At 37.4% G+C, this 15,291-nt stretch overlaps 1 protein-coding gene across 3 annotated transcripts in view; it reads left to right on the plus strand.

Moving 5' to 3' along the window:
- Positions 1–15,291, plus strand: part of LOC116724776 (cingulin-like protein 1) — a 33,013-nt gene that overhangs the window by 14,408 nt on the left and 3,314 nt on the right. Inside the window, exons 7-17 of one of the 3 annotated variants that reach the window (XM_032570500.1) lie at positions 6,199–6,663; positions 7,826–8,116; positions 10,307–10,405; positions 10,476–10,637; positions 10,957–11,061; positions 11,655–11,713; positions 12,866–13,013; positions 14,004–14,108; positions 14,341–14,493; positions 14,564–14,731; positions 14,808–14,981. In XM_032570500.1, the coding sequence (XP_032426391.1) occupies positions 6,199–6,663; positions 7,826–8,116; positions 10,307–10,405; positions 10,476–10,637; positions 10,957–11,061; positions 11,655–11,713; positions 12,866–13,013; positions 14,004–14,108; positions 14,341–14,493; positions 14,564–14,731; positions 14,808–14,981 (1,929 nt within the window). The remainder of the gene's footprint in view (positions 1–6,198; positions 6,664–7,825; positions 8,117–10,306; positions 10,406–10,475; positions 10,638–10,956; positions 11,062–11,654; positions 11,714–12,865; positions 13,014–14,003; positions 14,109–14,340; positions 14,494–14,563; positions 14,732–14,807; positions 14,982–15,291) is intronic. The other 2 variants (XM_032570501.1, XM_032570503.1) reach the window with 2 other exon arrangements.

Here is a 15,291-nt window from a genome sequence, read left to right on the forward strand (position 1 = left end):
AGGCTTTTAAAACAACTTTTCCAAATTTCTCAATTTAAAAACAAATTATATGTTAATTCAGCTGCTGTTAAAATAAATCTGCTGCTCTGTGACTTGATGTAAAACTGTTTTGCTAATTCTGAACCGATTTTTCTGGGCTGGTTTTTATTTAAACGTGTTTAACCGTTTGACAAGCGAACAGAAATAACTAATAGCTGCTGATGAACGAAGCCGCGCGGGATAAAACATGGCCGCCTCTTTGTGTTTCTGGTGGGCCTGGCGTCCGTCCAGCTGTTGTCAGTCTTCCTCAGACAGTCGGAGGAGAGACGGAGGAAACATCTGCCCGCTCATCTGGCTCTGTCTGTCACACACACACGCTCAAACACACACCTAAAAATCAACAAAAAACATCCCATAATAACCTGACAGAGTTGTGACGGGAAATGATGAGGGAAGAAACCTGGTTTGGAGTCTTATTATAACAGGAAAGCTGTCAAGGTGTCACCACAGTTTAACTCTGAGAGCTTAAACACAAACAGCCGACAGGCCGGCTGCCAGCGCAGCAACAAACAGGGCTGGGAATCCTGCTGAATGTTTCATATCACGCTCCCAAAAGTCAAATCCTGATGTGTTGGAAACATCTGCACAATGTGAACAACACCAAACTCTACGGAGCAAAAGTTTGGTCAAAAAAAGCAAAGTTTTCTAATATTTCCCTTCAGAAAAAATACCTTAAAGATGCAAAACTCAAATTGTGCAACTTCAGTGAAATCATCAACAAGTGGCAAAAAAATAAAGCTTTGGAAATGTTGAAATCACTCTGTCCCAAAACCTTTATGAGAAATGTATGGAAGCTCACTTCTGCCATGAAAGTAAAAAAATACAAGCCCAACAGGAATTCATCATATATTGATTGAAAGTCAAATTGGGAGTTTCAGTTTGAAAGTCATGATTACAAATTTTAAAGTCAAAATTACAAATTTAAAATGAGAAATTGATGTTTTAAAGTCATATTTATGAGTTTATAGCAGGACCAGTCCTGGTCCTGGAGGTCCGGTGTCCTGCAACTCTTAGACGTTTCTCTGGTCCAACACACTTGAATCCAACAGCTGAATCTCCTCCTAGTGCCGTCAGGTTCTCCAGAGTCCTGCTGATGGCCTCATTATTTGACTCAGGTGTGTTGAAGTAGAGAAACATCTAAAAGTTGCAGGAGACCTTTAGGCCCTCCAGGCCTGGAGGTGCCCACCCCTGGTTTATAGTCATAATTGTGAATTTTGAAGTCATAAATGTCATATCCGAGTTTTGAAATCATAATTACAAATCATTATTGTGAGAATAAATGTCATGATTACAAGTTATAAGGTTGTAACTATGACTGTAGTTACTATAAAGAGCCTTCATTTTTTTTCTTTCATGGCAGAAATGTGCTTCCATACATTTAAGAACAGATTTTTAAGAAAACAGTGGTGGACAATCGATCAACGATGGGCAGTTAATGGAGAAGCCATGTTGTGATGACTTCCTGTTTCAGAAATAGCAGGAGCTTCTTAAAGAGACAGAGGCCCAATTTTAAGGTGTTAAATTATTTACTTAAGTCAACATTTATTTTAAGTCACATTTGATATATATATAATTTTTATAACAACTAAAGGTAACATAACTACCTGATTGTGCCTTGGAAACACTTTAAAAAGTGGATAAAAGACTTGAAACATTAAAATATGGTGGAAAATTAAAAAACAAATAAACTTATTTATATCAAATGTTCATCAAAATTCAGCGACTGCCATCATGAAATCCTGTGAAGTCAGTTGCTGTGTGGATTCAGAGGGAATTGGGTCACATCCTGTTAAAAACTGGGTTCACACGCTGACAGATGTCAGATTTTACCCCTGAAATTATTTATTCACAAAACAAAGAGTTTACTGGGCAGCCCTCCGCCCCCCCTCTGTGACCTCTGACCCTCTTTATCAGATAATTCAGTTACTCTGGATAATCACATCATTTTGATTATGTGTTAATCTAATGGGTTTAGGCTGGATTGAATTAAAAACGGCTTGGTGGAAACGATGATCCATCCAGGAAATAGAAACATGTTGGAGATCACTGGGCTGCTGTTTCTGGTTCAGTCAGTTTTTAGTCTAAAACTTTGATTTTACACCTAAAATGTGTAAATTTTAAGTCTTAAAAAGGAAATATTGCTCAGTAGGCTTAACTTTTTCTCCAGTTTCAGTTTTATTTGTAAAAAAGATAAACAAAATAAATAGAAATTACAATAAAATTCAGAAAAACATATTTCAGTCACTGTAATAAATCTTGAATGAGTTTAAGTTGATGGATCTGATCAAACTACAGCTTAAAATTAAAATCAGATGTTTTTTCTGATCTGTTGAAAAATGAGACAAAGAACAAACATTTGAACAAATTTAAACTATTTATAGCCTTCTGAATGATTAATGATCCTCCATTCTTTAATGACTGAACAGCTGTTTGCATGTTTCCCCTTTTTGATGTTAAATCTTCCAGAGGTATGAATAATTGTGAGCTTAAACGTGAATAATCTGAGTGGGGAAAAATCACAGAAGCTCAGAAAAACATTGGGAGCTTTTAAACAAACTAATTAATAAAAGAATGTAAAAAAAGACATGACATTTACATTTTGTTTTCATAAAGTCAATAAATTTAATATTTGATCAATCAGATCTTTTATTACCACATAAATTCTCCTTTATGATGCTGAATGACATGACGAGTGAGAGCCTCATCCACTACACTTTTATTCTGAAGAGATATCCAGCATGCCAGACTTTCATAGCGTTTCCCAGAATGCACCTCTGCTGTGTATGTGGGTCAGATGGTACTCTGTTTATTGCCATATGTTTGTTACTGTAGTGAGGCTGCAGGGAATAGAGGTCTGAAATAAGAGCGCCAGGAGGATGTTTGTGTTTTTATTGAAAGATGCAGTTCATCTCTCACACAGACAAGTTCTAATTATCAATTTTAGCTCATTTTATGTTCTGTCCGTATAACTCAGGTTATTATTTTTATTTTTTTATTAGAAATCTTAACACTTTACTCATATTTAATTATTTATTTGGTGCTTTCAGTACATGATTTCTGTGTGTTTAGTCATTTTCCTTTTTCTTTATCGTGCTTTATATTAACCGCTAATTAGTTAGCTATACAGCTAGCCTTGAATTTGATAAAACACTTAATTGCTTTACAAAGAAGTTACTAATTCCATTTATAAAGCAAAATTTTAATAGTATTTTAACATTTTTGTCCTTTAAATTCAGCTTATTTAATTAATTATTTGACTATTATTAAATCAAACTAGCTTAAAACAGCTAATCCATTTAGCTATCTTGCTAACTCCACTAGGTTTTGAGTACTATTATGTTCTTTGTTGTTTTGGAAAATAATAGTTTCTAGTTTTTGTTTTTTTAGAAATATACCAAGGTGTTGATTTAAATTATTTTTATCTAATAATTGTCTGTTTTCATCCAGCACCAACTAAGCTAAGCTACATAGATACGCTCCAAGATTACAGTGTCTGTAATTCCATTGCTTTAAAATCCAAATAATGTTTTGAAATTTTGCAATTGCCGTGTTTCCACTAAATAAGAAAAATTAAAATCACACCTGAATAAGTTTTTTTAAAGTCGTTAAAAAACATTATCATCCACTTCCTGTTTCTTCTTTGTGGTTTCCGCCAGTAGTAACATTCGGTTATTAATCATGTGATTTGTGTGATGTGAAAAAAAATTTTCCATTTTAGTTTCGTGAGATAAACCAATTTCGATACGGCCAAAAACAAAACACCCTGCGCCAAAACCTTTTTGAAAATGGACATTTCCATTAAATTAATTTATTTTTATGGTGAATGTAAACACCGCTAGTGAAAATTGAATGAAAATGTTCCAGATTTCTGGTGGTCTTCTATATTCTGCTTATAAATGAACTTGGCTTCCACTCATAGTGCAGCGCTCTGAACATGAGCAGAGACAACAAGCAGCTTCCGCCCGTTTCTGACACTCAGCGCTCAGGAAGCCTGAACTCACAGGGCAAAAATAATAACTTTAAAAGTCATCGGCTTGGAACTAATCCCACCGCGGCCTGCGGACATTTTAATACCGGAGTGATTAGCAGTGATCCTAAAGCCCGGCCAGCCAGCGCCGTCAGGCCCGGGCGGCCGGCCCGCCCAAGCCTCGGCTCTCCGTCCCTGGGGGAGGCGGTCAGGCGAGTCCCCGGATTAAGGCCACTCTGGAAAGTTAAACCCCTGGACGTCCGCCACTTCATTTCTCTAAGTGGCATCAGTTCCCTCGTTATGACTGTTAATTAAAGTTGGATTTATTCAACAGGATTTCTTTACTTTTCTGGCAGAAAAATATAGTTGACATTTTCTATTTTTTTCTCATCTTTCTGTTGAATTGAGTGGATTTTTTTTTTTTCCACGGCGTGTCCGTGTTGTTTATCTGTTTTTTATTTGTGTGAGAAAGTGGGAAGCTGTGTGTTTGGGGGGAGGGCTGGGAATTTTTTCATATGAGTGAGCAGATGTTGCAGTTTCTCAGGAGGGATTTATGTCAGGATGGGAACACACACAACACTCTGGGCTGTGTGTCATAATGAATGCATTTATCAGTCAACATCTACACGTCTGAACACGGCATGCAGAGAAAAGAGCCTTTTATTAACACCGAAATAAACATCCAGGCATATTTCAGGGATATATCAGGACATTATGTTTGTATTATTTATCATTTCTGGTTTTTACCAACATTTAGATATCAGGAGACAAGTTTTAGATTTTTAGAAAATTATTAGAAAAAACTAACCTGAGTACCGAGAGATTTAAATGATTAATTATGGCAGAGTATTATGGACAAACTAAGAAAAAATAATTTTATTACAAGAATAAGTCATATTACGAGACGAAAATTGGTATAATATGAGAATAAAGTTGTAATAATATGAAAATTATTGTAATAATATGAGAATGAAGTTATAATGTTAAGAGAATAAAGTAGTAATTTGCAAATTAAGTCTGAATATGAGAATAATCATGTTACCAGAATTAAGTCGCACTATACGACTTATTTATTTCGACATTTTTATTTTAATATTATGACTTTATTCTTGTAATTGGTTTCTTTTTTCTAATACTCTGTCCTAGTTAAAGAATCAACTCATTCTGTTGTGAATTGTTCTGCAGTTTTACTAAACTCAACGTATCACTTGGATAGAACCTGTCTGACAGCACGAAGTAGTCATTAATGTCTGCCAACAAACCAAAGGTCACAATTAGAAACTGCTTTTCATATAAACTTAGGTTGATATTAAATTATTTTTTTGTGAAATATTTTATTTTGACCAAAACAGCTGCAGCGCTCCTTCAGTGATGCATCCAAAGTGCACAAAGCTGCGTTATCACAGATTCTTCCCTTCCTCCCAGCTCCTGTTTGACTCTATAACACTTTTCAGCCAAATTTATCAATTTCTCCAAAGTATCTGATTCAGTTAATAATGAAGCTTTATTACAGAGTTTTCACACTTTTGACTTGTCTGAACAAGATGTCAATGAGTTCATGTAGGGGCTTTAACTTCCCTAGTGGTTTCCTCAGGGATCAGTGCCTTTTTATTACATATGTAAATAGTCTTAATTCAAATGTGCCTTATGCAAAATTTCATTTTTATGCTGATGATACTGTTTTACATCGTGCTGGTCTCTCACCTAACGATACTTTTAATTGATTACAGGTAAATCTTAAGCTTGTTTTAAATGCAAACAAATCAAAGGCGATGCTGTTTTCAAATGTAAAATGTTAAATATTTAGGATTTTTAATTGATGATTCTTTGTCATTTATTTTCCACATTCAACAGCTGGTATAGACGCTGAGATTAAAATTGGGATTTTATATCATTTGAGGCGATTGGTTGATGCTACGTTTGTCTTTACTGGACTGCAGTGACATTTTATATACGCACGCCTCTACTAAATATATTTACTCACTGGTTTACTGTTGCTTCGTCAGCAGGTTGAGTTTTTGCTTATGAACTTGTGCAGAAACCTGAAACATATTTATATATTTTGCTCTTGCTGATGGATAATATTTACCAGATGTGTGTGTATTTACAGAATCGGTTAGAGCGTGGCTCCGGATCAGAGTCCTGTCTAACAGCTGTTTGGGGGGATTTGTTGCTGTGTTTACCTCTTTCAGCATCGGCCAGTAAGTTCCCAGATTCCCAGTAAAGAGGGATCATGTGGCGGCCATGTTGGTTCCAACCTGCGGCGAGCTGACAGCATCAAAGACCTGCTGAGTCGATTCTCCGGTCCGACTCCATACTTGTTTTCATCCCAGAGCGCTTTCTCTGGACACAGACGAGTCCTCAGGTCGGTTTCCATGGAGTCGCTGAACTCTTCCAAGTCCAAGCTGAGTGTTTTCACGCCGAGTGCCATCGAGGAGGTCAGGAGTTCGACTCCCACCGTCACAGCGACTCCATCCGAAGACGCCAAACAGAACGAGGCGGAGTCGACTAAGAAGGGAGCCAAATCTACGGATATAACCACCAGGGTTGAGTGTCCAGTAGAGGGCAGCACTCAGACGACGGATTCAGAAACGACGAGCAAACCAAAAACTCCAAAGTCTGGTAGAGACTCAGTGGCCGACTCTGGCTTGGGATCGGTAAGAGACGGAGGATCAAATCCGATCCAGACGAGCTGCACCGATCCGGGGAACTTTGCACCTTTTCCGGACTCTTCATAAAACAACGATTTGCATGATTATTGATCCGACTTAAAGGCACAGCACCACTTCAGGCCTTTAGAGCACATCATCATTTAATCGTCAACTGAACCTCTTTCTCATCGTTGATTTTTTTTTTTCCTACAATGCCTTGAAAAAACACTTCTACCTCTTTCACTCTCAGATTTAGTCTTGGTTCAACCACAAACTTTGATGTATTTGGAAATTAAACCGACAGATCCACACAAACGTAACTGGGATCTAAATGATGCATGTTTGAGAAATATTTACATAAAACTTTAAACTGTGGAATGAATTTGTTGCAAGCTTTGAACCCAGTTCATCATCTCAATATAGACACAAAGCTCTTTAGACTTTTATTTGTAAGTAAATAACATGCATCATTTTCTCTCCATGTTGTCATTATTTATAACTTTATGTTGATTCATTACAGAAAACCCCAATAAAATTTACTAAAGGTTGTGGTTGAGATATTACTACAAGGCACCAAGTTTTCCTCTTCATGTCAATAACGACTTGATTTTATTTCACAAAACAAAGATTTAAACTGATGGATCTGCCTGATTGAATTTTGCTTCTGTTTCTGTTTGCTTTCTGAACTGTTTCCCAACTTTTCCACAAAGTGTGATGATGTAGGGTTGGAAAAACGATGGTCTATGACCTGAAATCAGTCCTGAATCTGGGAAAAAAATCCTTTAGGTTATTTTTACCAAAATGATGCTTCATAAGAAACCTGCAGGTTCTTAGAGTGTTGAAAAATGAGGAATTAACTTTTCATGATAACTGATTTGTAAGGGTCAAAAATGGCGGCCATCTTGAAAAATTGCTGTCATCCTGAAATTCAAGTGGCTAATGGGAAATATTGACCTTAGGGGTGAGCATGCCACTGTGCATGCTTGTATCCACACATGAAAGGTTTTTAGAGTAATATGCTGCACCAAAAATTAACTCTTTAAACTTTCCAAATCTTGCTTTTGCTGATCTGCTTCTTCACGTTGGAATGAAAATGCCTTAAATCATTTGATTTACTCCTCAACTGCATCTCCACCTTTCCTCTGAATCCTCTGCCTCCGTCCTTCAGGAGTCAGAAGTGGATTCCAGCAAGCAGTCCGACAGCCCGTCCGAGGAGGAGCCGTCCACGCCCAGAGCCACCATGGTCACCCAGAACCCCAAGTACCAGCTTCTGTTGAACCACGATCTGAAGACCAACGGGCTGAGCAGCAGGGAGTCCAACGGGCCAGGCGGCGGCGGGTCAATCGGAGACAAAAGCCCCCGGCTCTCCAGATGGGAGACCACCCGGCTGGGAACGAACAACTTCCGCGGGTCCCTGGAGTCCCTGGCCTCTCGGGACTGGGACACGGGTTCTGACAGGGTGAGTGAGGAAGACCAGAATGTGTGTGTGTGTGTGCGTGTGTGTGTGTGTGTGTGTGTGAGGGATTTGGTAGATTAAGTTTGGACCAAATAGGAACCAGATGCTGAGGGATAACAGTCATTCTAGAGTTAACAGCGCCATCACATGGAGGAAATGGGAACTGATTTAATTCCTGTGCAGAAATCTGAAGGTCTTCTTGAATTTGTCAAAAAGACGTGAAGTTGATTTATTCTGGGTAAAAAAGACTTAGATTTAAAACTTAAGAAATAGTTCAATACTCAAAAATATTAAGAATATTAAAAATAAGATTTAGAGTCCTTAACATTTATCTTTAAAGAAATTTATTAACCTCAAATATATTGTAGAAAACAATTTAAGGGAAATAAATAACAAAATGAAAAATGTAAAACATACCACAAATTTTAAAAATAAACTTTATTTATTGTTTTAAAAAAATAAAGATTAAGCAATAGTTGAGACCTCAAATATTAAAAATATCAAAAATATTAAAAAATAAAATTTAGACACCTACTATTTAGCTTTAAAGGAATTTATTTACCTTAAATATCTAGAAAACAATTTAAGTCAATAATGAAATAAAAAATTAAAAAATATTCAGTTTTAAAAGAAAAAAAATATAATTTAATATTTTCTAGAAATGGAGATTAAAGGATACATAAAGCATTAGTTGCTCCTAAAAAATTAACAATGTAATTTATTTACTCTTCTAAATCTTTTTGAACTAAAGTTGAGATTTAGAGACTTTATTTTGAAAGGAACTTTGTTACCTCACATATGCAGAAAAAAATTTAAAGTAGATAAATAGTTAAAAGTTTTAAAATTCAAAATGTTGAAATAAATGTTTAAAATTTAAAATATTTTAAAAGAATATAATTAAGGTTTTAACTAAACATTTTAATGTAGGAAAAACTATTTTTTTTCAATTTTAAAGGTATTTAAAAGAACTTTGATAAATGAAATCTATTTAATGTATTTTGCCAAACAAATTTCTAAACTTATTAAAGAATATTTGTAGTACATGTTTTTGCCTTTATTTAGATAAACAGGTAAAAAGTACATATAAATAAATGATTAAAAATAATAATTTTCCTTTACGTTGGTATAATATTGTATATAACTAATCAGATTAATTGATTAACTGATTTATCCCCAAACCTTCCAGCAGTAACTTGTCTGTTGCAGAATGAGTCCAATCTAATTTTTCCTTTCCAGTTTATGCACAGCGCCACCTTCTGGAAGAAACACAGATTGAAGGTTTTTCGCTCCGTCGGCTGACTCACAGTTTCCAATCAGAGCACAGAAACTCGGCTTCGATTAATGTTTTTATTTTACAAAAATCACGTTAGATCTACTGCGACGGAGTACTGGAGGCAAACTGAGAGAATCTTCTTTTAATTACAAAAATAAAGTTACAATATTAGCAGAAGAAAGTCGTAAAATTATGAGAAAAAGTGTGAATAGTTATCCAGAGATTCTTTCTTCAAAATAGATTCAAAATCCTGCTGTTGATAATAATTTGATGTTGATGTGTTTAAAGATGAAGAGTTTCCTGTTTATAAACCAAATTATAACTTCACAAGATTCACAACATTCCTTATCTTAAGGCAGCAGTAAAACTGCTTATTCATGTAGAAGTTTTTTTTAAATTACAGTTTTATTCTCATATTATGACTTTATTTTGGTATTTTTATGACAATTCTTGTAATATTACGTCTGTAGTTTACTATTACAAATTTGTTAGTGTATTATTACAACTTCATTTAATATTATGACTTTATGCTGGAATTATGACTTTATTTGGATATGTTTTTTACTTCTTTATCTTTATATTTTTAGGACTTTTACTCATTATAATTAATTCTTTTAATCATAAAATGTTACTATATTCACAACTTTTTCTGGTGTTATGACTTCATTTACATGATATTTTAACTTTATTCTTGTAATTTTATAAACCCAGCTTCTCTCAGTCTGGCTCTAACTCTCTGTCTCCACGTTAATGTGTCACGCAGCCAAAATGAAACAATAATTCACAGCTGATGTCACGTTTTTCCTGTTGAAGTAATAACCGTCTTGATCCCATCAGAATGTTGCATTTGTTTGCATTACAGTTGTTTGTTCTGTTTTTACTTGCTGGAAGTAAACTGAACACCTGGTGTGTGTTTTCAGACGGGCATTGTCGACAGCCCTCCCCGGGTCTTCAACAGTCCGTACGCCACGACCACGTCCGTGGATTACACCCCGACCTACAGGATGTCCGAGTACAAGGTGTGTACCTGGTTTCTGTGTGAAGTGGAGAGCGGGGAGCTGTAGCGGATGACGTTGCGTTTGTCTCCAGGTTCAGGGCGGACTCTCCCCCGCCACCTCAGAGATGAACCTGTACAGCTTCAACAGCCGCAGCACCAGCCCCATCGGCATGCCAACGCCCTCGCTGACCTCCCAGCGCACACGCTTCTCCACCTACGACACCCTGAGGAGAAGGCCCGAGATGAACAACACGGTACGAAACACACGCCTGTCTCTTTAAGGAGGAAAATACAAAAACATTTAAAATTTGTTCAGGTTCTTGGGGGTTTTGTTAATTCAATAAAAAATCAACTATTATGTAATATTATGACATCATTCTTGTATCATTACAATTTTGTTCATATTATTCAACTTTATCCTCATATTACTGCAACTTTAATCTATTATAACTTTCTGGTATTTTTACTTTATTCATATAGTATTACAACCTTTTTATCGTAGACACTCAAAGTACACAAAAAAAATATTTAGCGGCTAAAAAAGTGAATTTTACTGTGTTCATATCTGGCCAGCAGGTGGCGCCTGTTCACTACAGCTTGCGCTCCGCCACATTGGGAGCGCCGAATAAGAAAGACTTCATAGAAGAACTGACCAAACAACTGGACGTCTGTCAGAAGGTAAAATCAATCTCAGATTATTAAAATACTAATCTGGTTCTACAGATGCATCTGAATAAATTAATGTACCAAAAAGATGATTTTATTTAGGAGAGTAAGCCATAAAGATCATTATTAAAGAAGCTGGATGCTCTGAGTGCTTTATCCAAACAAATATTTATGGAAAGTTGAGTGGAAGGAAGAAAAGGTTAGTAGGGAGAAGGTGCAGAATCTCAGGTATTTGCATATATCACACTGTGTGTTATACGTATATTACGTATATATGTATATTTTTTCTCTTTAGTTGCTGAAATAAATTAAGTTTTTAAATATATTCTAATTACTCACCATGAACTGGACCTGCTGTAGTTTTAACATTTGCCTTGTATAAATAAACTGAACTGAAATGTTCAGTTTAGACTAAATTTGGCACAAAAGTTAAAGATTTAAAGACATTTTGTTTGGTTTTATCTAGCAGCTCCATGAGGTTCTGACTGCTGTAACTTTAACCAATAATACCAGAGATTACCGGTATTAAATAAAAACTGGTTTATTAGTTATTATGTGACTGAATTATTAAACAATATTTCTAATGGTTTGTGTGTTTTCTTCAGCGCAACACGTTCCTGGAAGCAGAGAGCGTCGAGATGGAGAAAGAAAGGAACCAGATCAGGTCAGAGAGGAAGAGCCGCATCGTCAGAGATGATTTCAACTATTTATGCTTTAATGTCTTAATCCTGATTAATCTGCTGGATTGAATAACGCAGGTCAATCTGGGGAGAGCTATGGGGTGGATGGAAACAAATGGAGTGAGGTCAAATTTTAGTGGTTGGAGGTTTTCTATTTTGTCTTTGGCTAAAGACCATTAGCTATTTCTCCTGCTAGTACTAGTTAGCATTTGTTTTGGTTGTATTTACCCATAATGCACTGTGCTGTAATCCACATCCCGCATTTGGAGAAGTCTCTGGTCCGCTTGTCGTTCACATACTCACTCTAACTGAACCAAGGTTCACTTTAGCTGAACTGAGGTTATCTGCAGGTTCCACAAAGTAAAATTTAAGACTTTTTAAGACCTTTTGTAATGCCACCCTGAATTAAATTTAAGAAAAAGAAGAAGTATAAATATTGGGGATTGTTGGGACATCGTATTGTATGAAACATAGAGAAACAGTGAAACTACTGCGGTGTGTTTGTGACTGTTGGCAGCAACTTTGTGTTTTTCACATTGAAAATGGCTCCCTACATCGGTAAACCCCGTACCACCTACTTAAAAATGTTTTGGAACAGAATGCAGCTAACGCTAACCTTGAATGGGTTGGCAACAAAAGTGGTTCAGTAGCGAAATCATCCAGCCAAATGGAAGTAATTTTGCACTGACCACAAAAAATGAACAAAAAAAAAGCTAGCTAGCAAGCAAGGGTATATTAGCAGCTAGCAGTTAGCTGTAGCCACAGAACGCAGTGAAGATGACTCAAACTTTTGCCTGACAGAAGAGAAAAATATAACTACATAAAATATTTGCGGTTATATAGTCATGCTACAACAAAAACTAAAACCTGTGATTAATGTATTTAAGGCCAATGTACATTTTTTTAAAGAACGCAAGACAGTTTAAGGCCTTACATTTAAGACCTGGGTTTGTAGGTGGGAATGACTCAATGACTGTGGTCCAATAAACATACTTTAGAAATCCCTAGCATTGGTTCATAGAGACAGAAATTGTGTAAATTGGTTTTGAATGTTGAATCTCTTTTGTTGTTTAATTTGCTGCTTTGACCATCTGAGGTGTAAATCTCATCGGTACCGATCTGATTGTCCTGTGAAGGTTTGAGATGCGCGCCCTGCTGGTGAACAACGAGGACCTGCTGAGGACCAACGCCCAGCTGAACAACGAGCTGAAGAGAACCAGAGAGCAGATTATTGAGATGGACAAGGAGAGCCAGGGCCTCAGAGAGAGATGCCGAGAGATGGAGGTGAGACGGAGCAGAAAATTACTGTGAAAATTAGCATGCTAATCTGTCTGGTCGTATGATTTTCACACTGAATTCAGGATGATGGACATGTTTCAAGATGGCCACCATTTTTGTGCCTTTTTTAGCCAGTTATTACCATGGGAACCAAAATGTTCCCCATTTTAATGACTTGGAGGATCTTTGTGCCACATCATGTTTTCAACTATTCATACAACTTTAAAGTGATAATATGTAGCAAAATGAGACACCAAACTGAAACTGAACACTTTGGTGTTTACAAGTCTGACAACTGGTATCAGACTTTTACACCAAAGTCTCACCAGTTGTAACTGTGCCGATTATTCAGTCCTCTTACTGGTTAGCATTATGTTCTGCTTTTTATGTGTTTATCACCTTAAAGTTAAATTCTGCCATTGTTTAAAAGTCTTTAGCGATTAGCGTTAGCTTCCTAAAGTTTTTTAATGTGTTTAGCAGTTTATTGCTAGCTTCTGCTTGTTATTTTATGTGTTTAGCGTTAGCTTTCTCTAGTTTTTTATGTGATTAGCAGTTCATCATTAGCTTAGCTAATACTTTTGTTTAGCAAACTAGTGTTTAGTGAAACTAACTTTTTGGTTAGCTGTGTCCAACACTGGCAATAACTTCTCCTATTTTAGTGCAGACGTTCTCCACAACTATGGTAGCCATTTTGAAAAATGTCCACCAGTAAAAGGAAACACAAGATTAGGAAACCATATATAATTTTTTAACACCAAAAATGTTAATTTGTGATATTGGCAAGCTTACTGTAAAAATAAATCTTATTAGATGACCATGGCGGCCATGTTCAATTTTTCAGTGGCTAATGTTCTGTGAGAATTCTCACATAAAATTCTGTGAGAATTTAGGTTCTGCGAAAGTTTTTGGTGAAATATCCAATTAAGAACTTAATTATAACAGAAGGTCGTGTTTGTTTGGCTTCAGTCTGTGTGATGTTTGTTGTTTGTTTTACAGATTGAGGTGAAGGATGCCCGGGAAATGATGGTGGAGGCCAATAATCAGGAGTACGCCTTCAACTTCCTCCAGCAGTCCCTGAAGAACAAGATCCAGGACGCTGAGGTAGAACCAGACGAGCTGCTGTGAATCTTCTCTCATCCAAACAAACTGCATAGACACTATAGACGTCTGAGAAATCTTCTTACACGTTATCTGTTATTATAGACCACAAACTACCACCATTACTTCTTCCTAGTCGGCCATGTTTGTTTGTTGAGTTCTACTTCCTGATTCTACTTCCTGGTTCTACTTCCTGATTCTACTTCCTGATTCTGTGCCTCTGTTTGGCGTTCAGGACAACCTGGAGAAGCAGACCCAACACGCCCAGTCTCTGGCCGAGAAGCTGTGGCTGGCAGAGAGGCAGCTGGAGGAGATGGAGGTGGACAAAGAGACCCGAGACAAGAAGACGTCTGAGCTCAACAGCACCATCCTCAGGCTGGAGGAGGAGGTGCAGAAACGTTTAATCTGCTGGTTCCTGGGCTGTGAGAGGCGGCGCTAACGGCTGCTTCTGTTTCCAGCTCAGCGAGGCTCTGCAGTCGTCCACCCAGAACTCAGCAGAAGTGAACCTCCACCTGAAGCTGCGTGAAGACGCCCAGATGAGGGTGGAGGAGCTGGAGGAGGCGCTGCTGGAGAAGGACCAGGAGGTCCAGAAGCTGCAGCTGCTGGTCAGCAAGCTGCAGGGAGAGGTACGCAGCTGCAGCCGACACGAAGCAGGCGTTAAGCTGCTGCTGCTGCTTCAGGTTCTGGTTCTGTCGGGTCCAGGTGTCCGGGAAGCTGATCGATAAGGAGCGCAGCCTGGAGGAGGAGATCCAGCTGCGGGAGCGGCTGCAGCTGCAGTGCAGGCAGGCAGAGCGCACGGTGGACGACCTGACCATGGAGCTGCACAGCACCAACCAGGCCAAGGACGACCTGGCCAAGCAGGTCAAGGTGGCCCAGGTACTGCCTGCTCAAAAAACAAAAACCTCACAGGATCCTGGTGGTGTAACGGCTCAAAAACAGTAACAAAAAAAGTTTTAAAAAAGAGATATTTGCAAAAGAAATAATCCATTAATTTCCTTATTAAACACTTTATGAAATCTACAAATAGAATAAGAAACAATGACAGATTAGAGACCAACATTTTCATTCTCTAAACAACATAAATAGCTCCATTTTTATTTTATTTTTCACCATATTGATCTCAGACTTTAACACGAGATGAAGCTGCGTAGTGAGAAATGCTGCCACCTGCAGGTGGGAGCTGGTA

Source organism: Xiphophorus hellerii, chromosome 8 (assembly GCF_003331165.1).
Source record: "Xiphophorus hellerii strain 12219 chromosome 8, Xiphophorus_hellerii-4.1, whole genome shotgun sequence".
NCBI classification, from domain to species: Eukaryota; Metazoa; Chordata; class Actinopteri; order Cyprinodontiformes; family Poeciliidae; genus Xiphophorus; species Xiphophorus hellerii.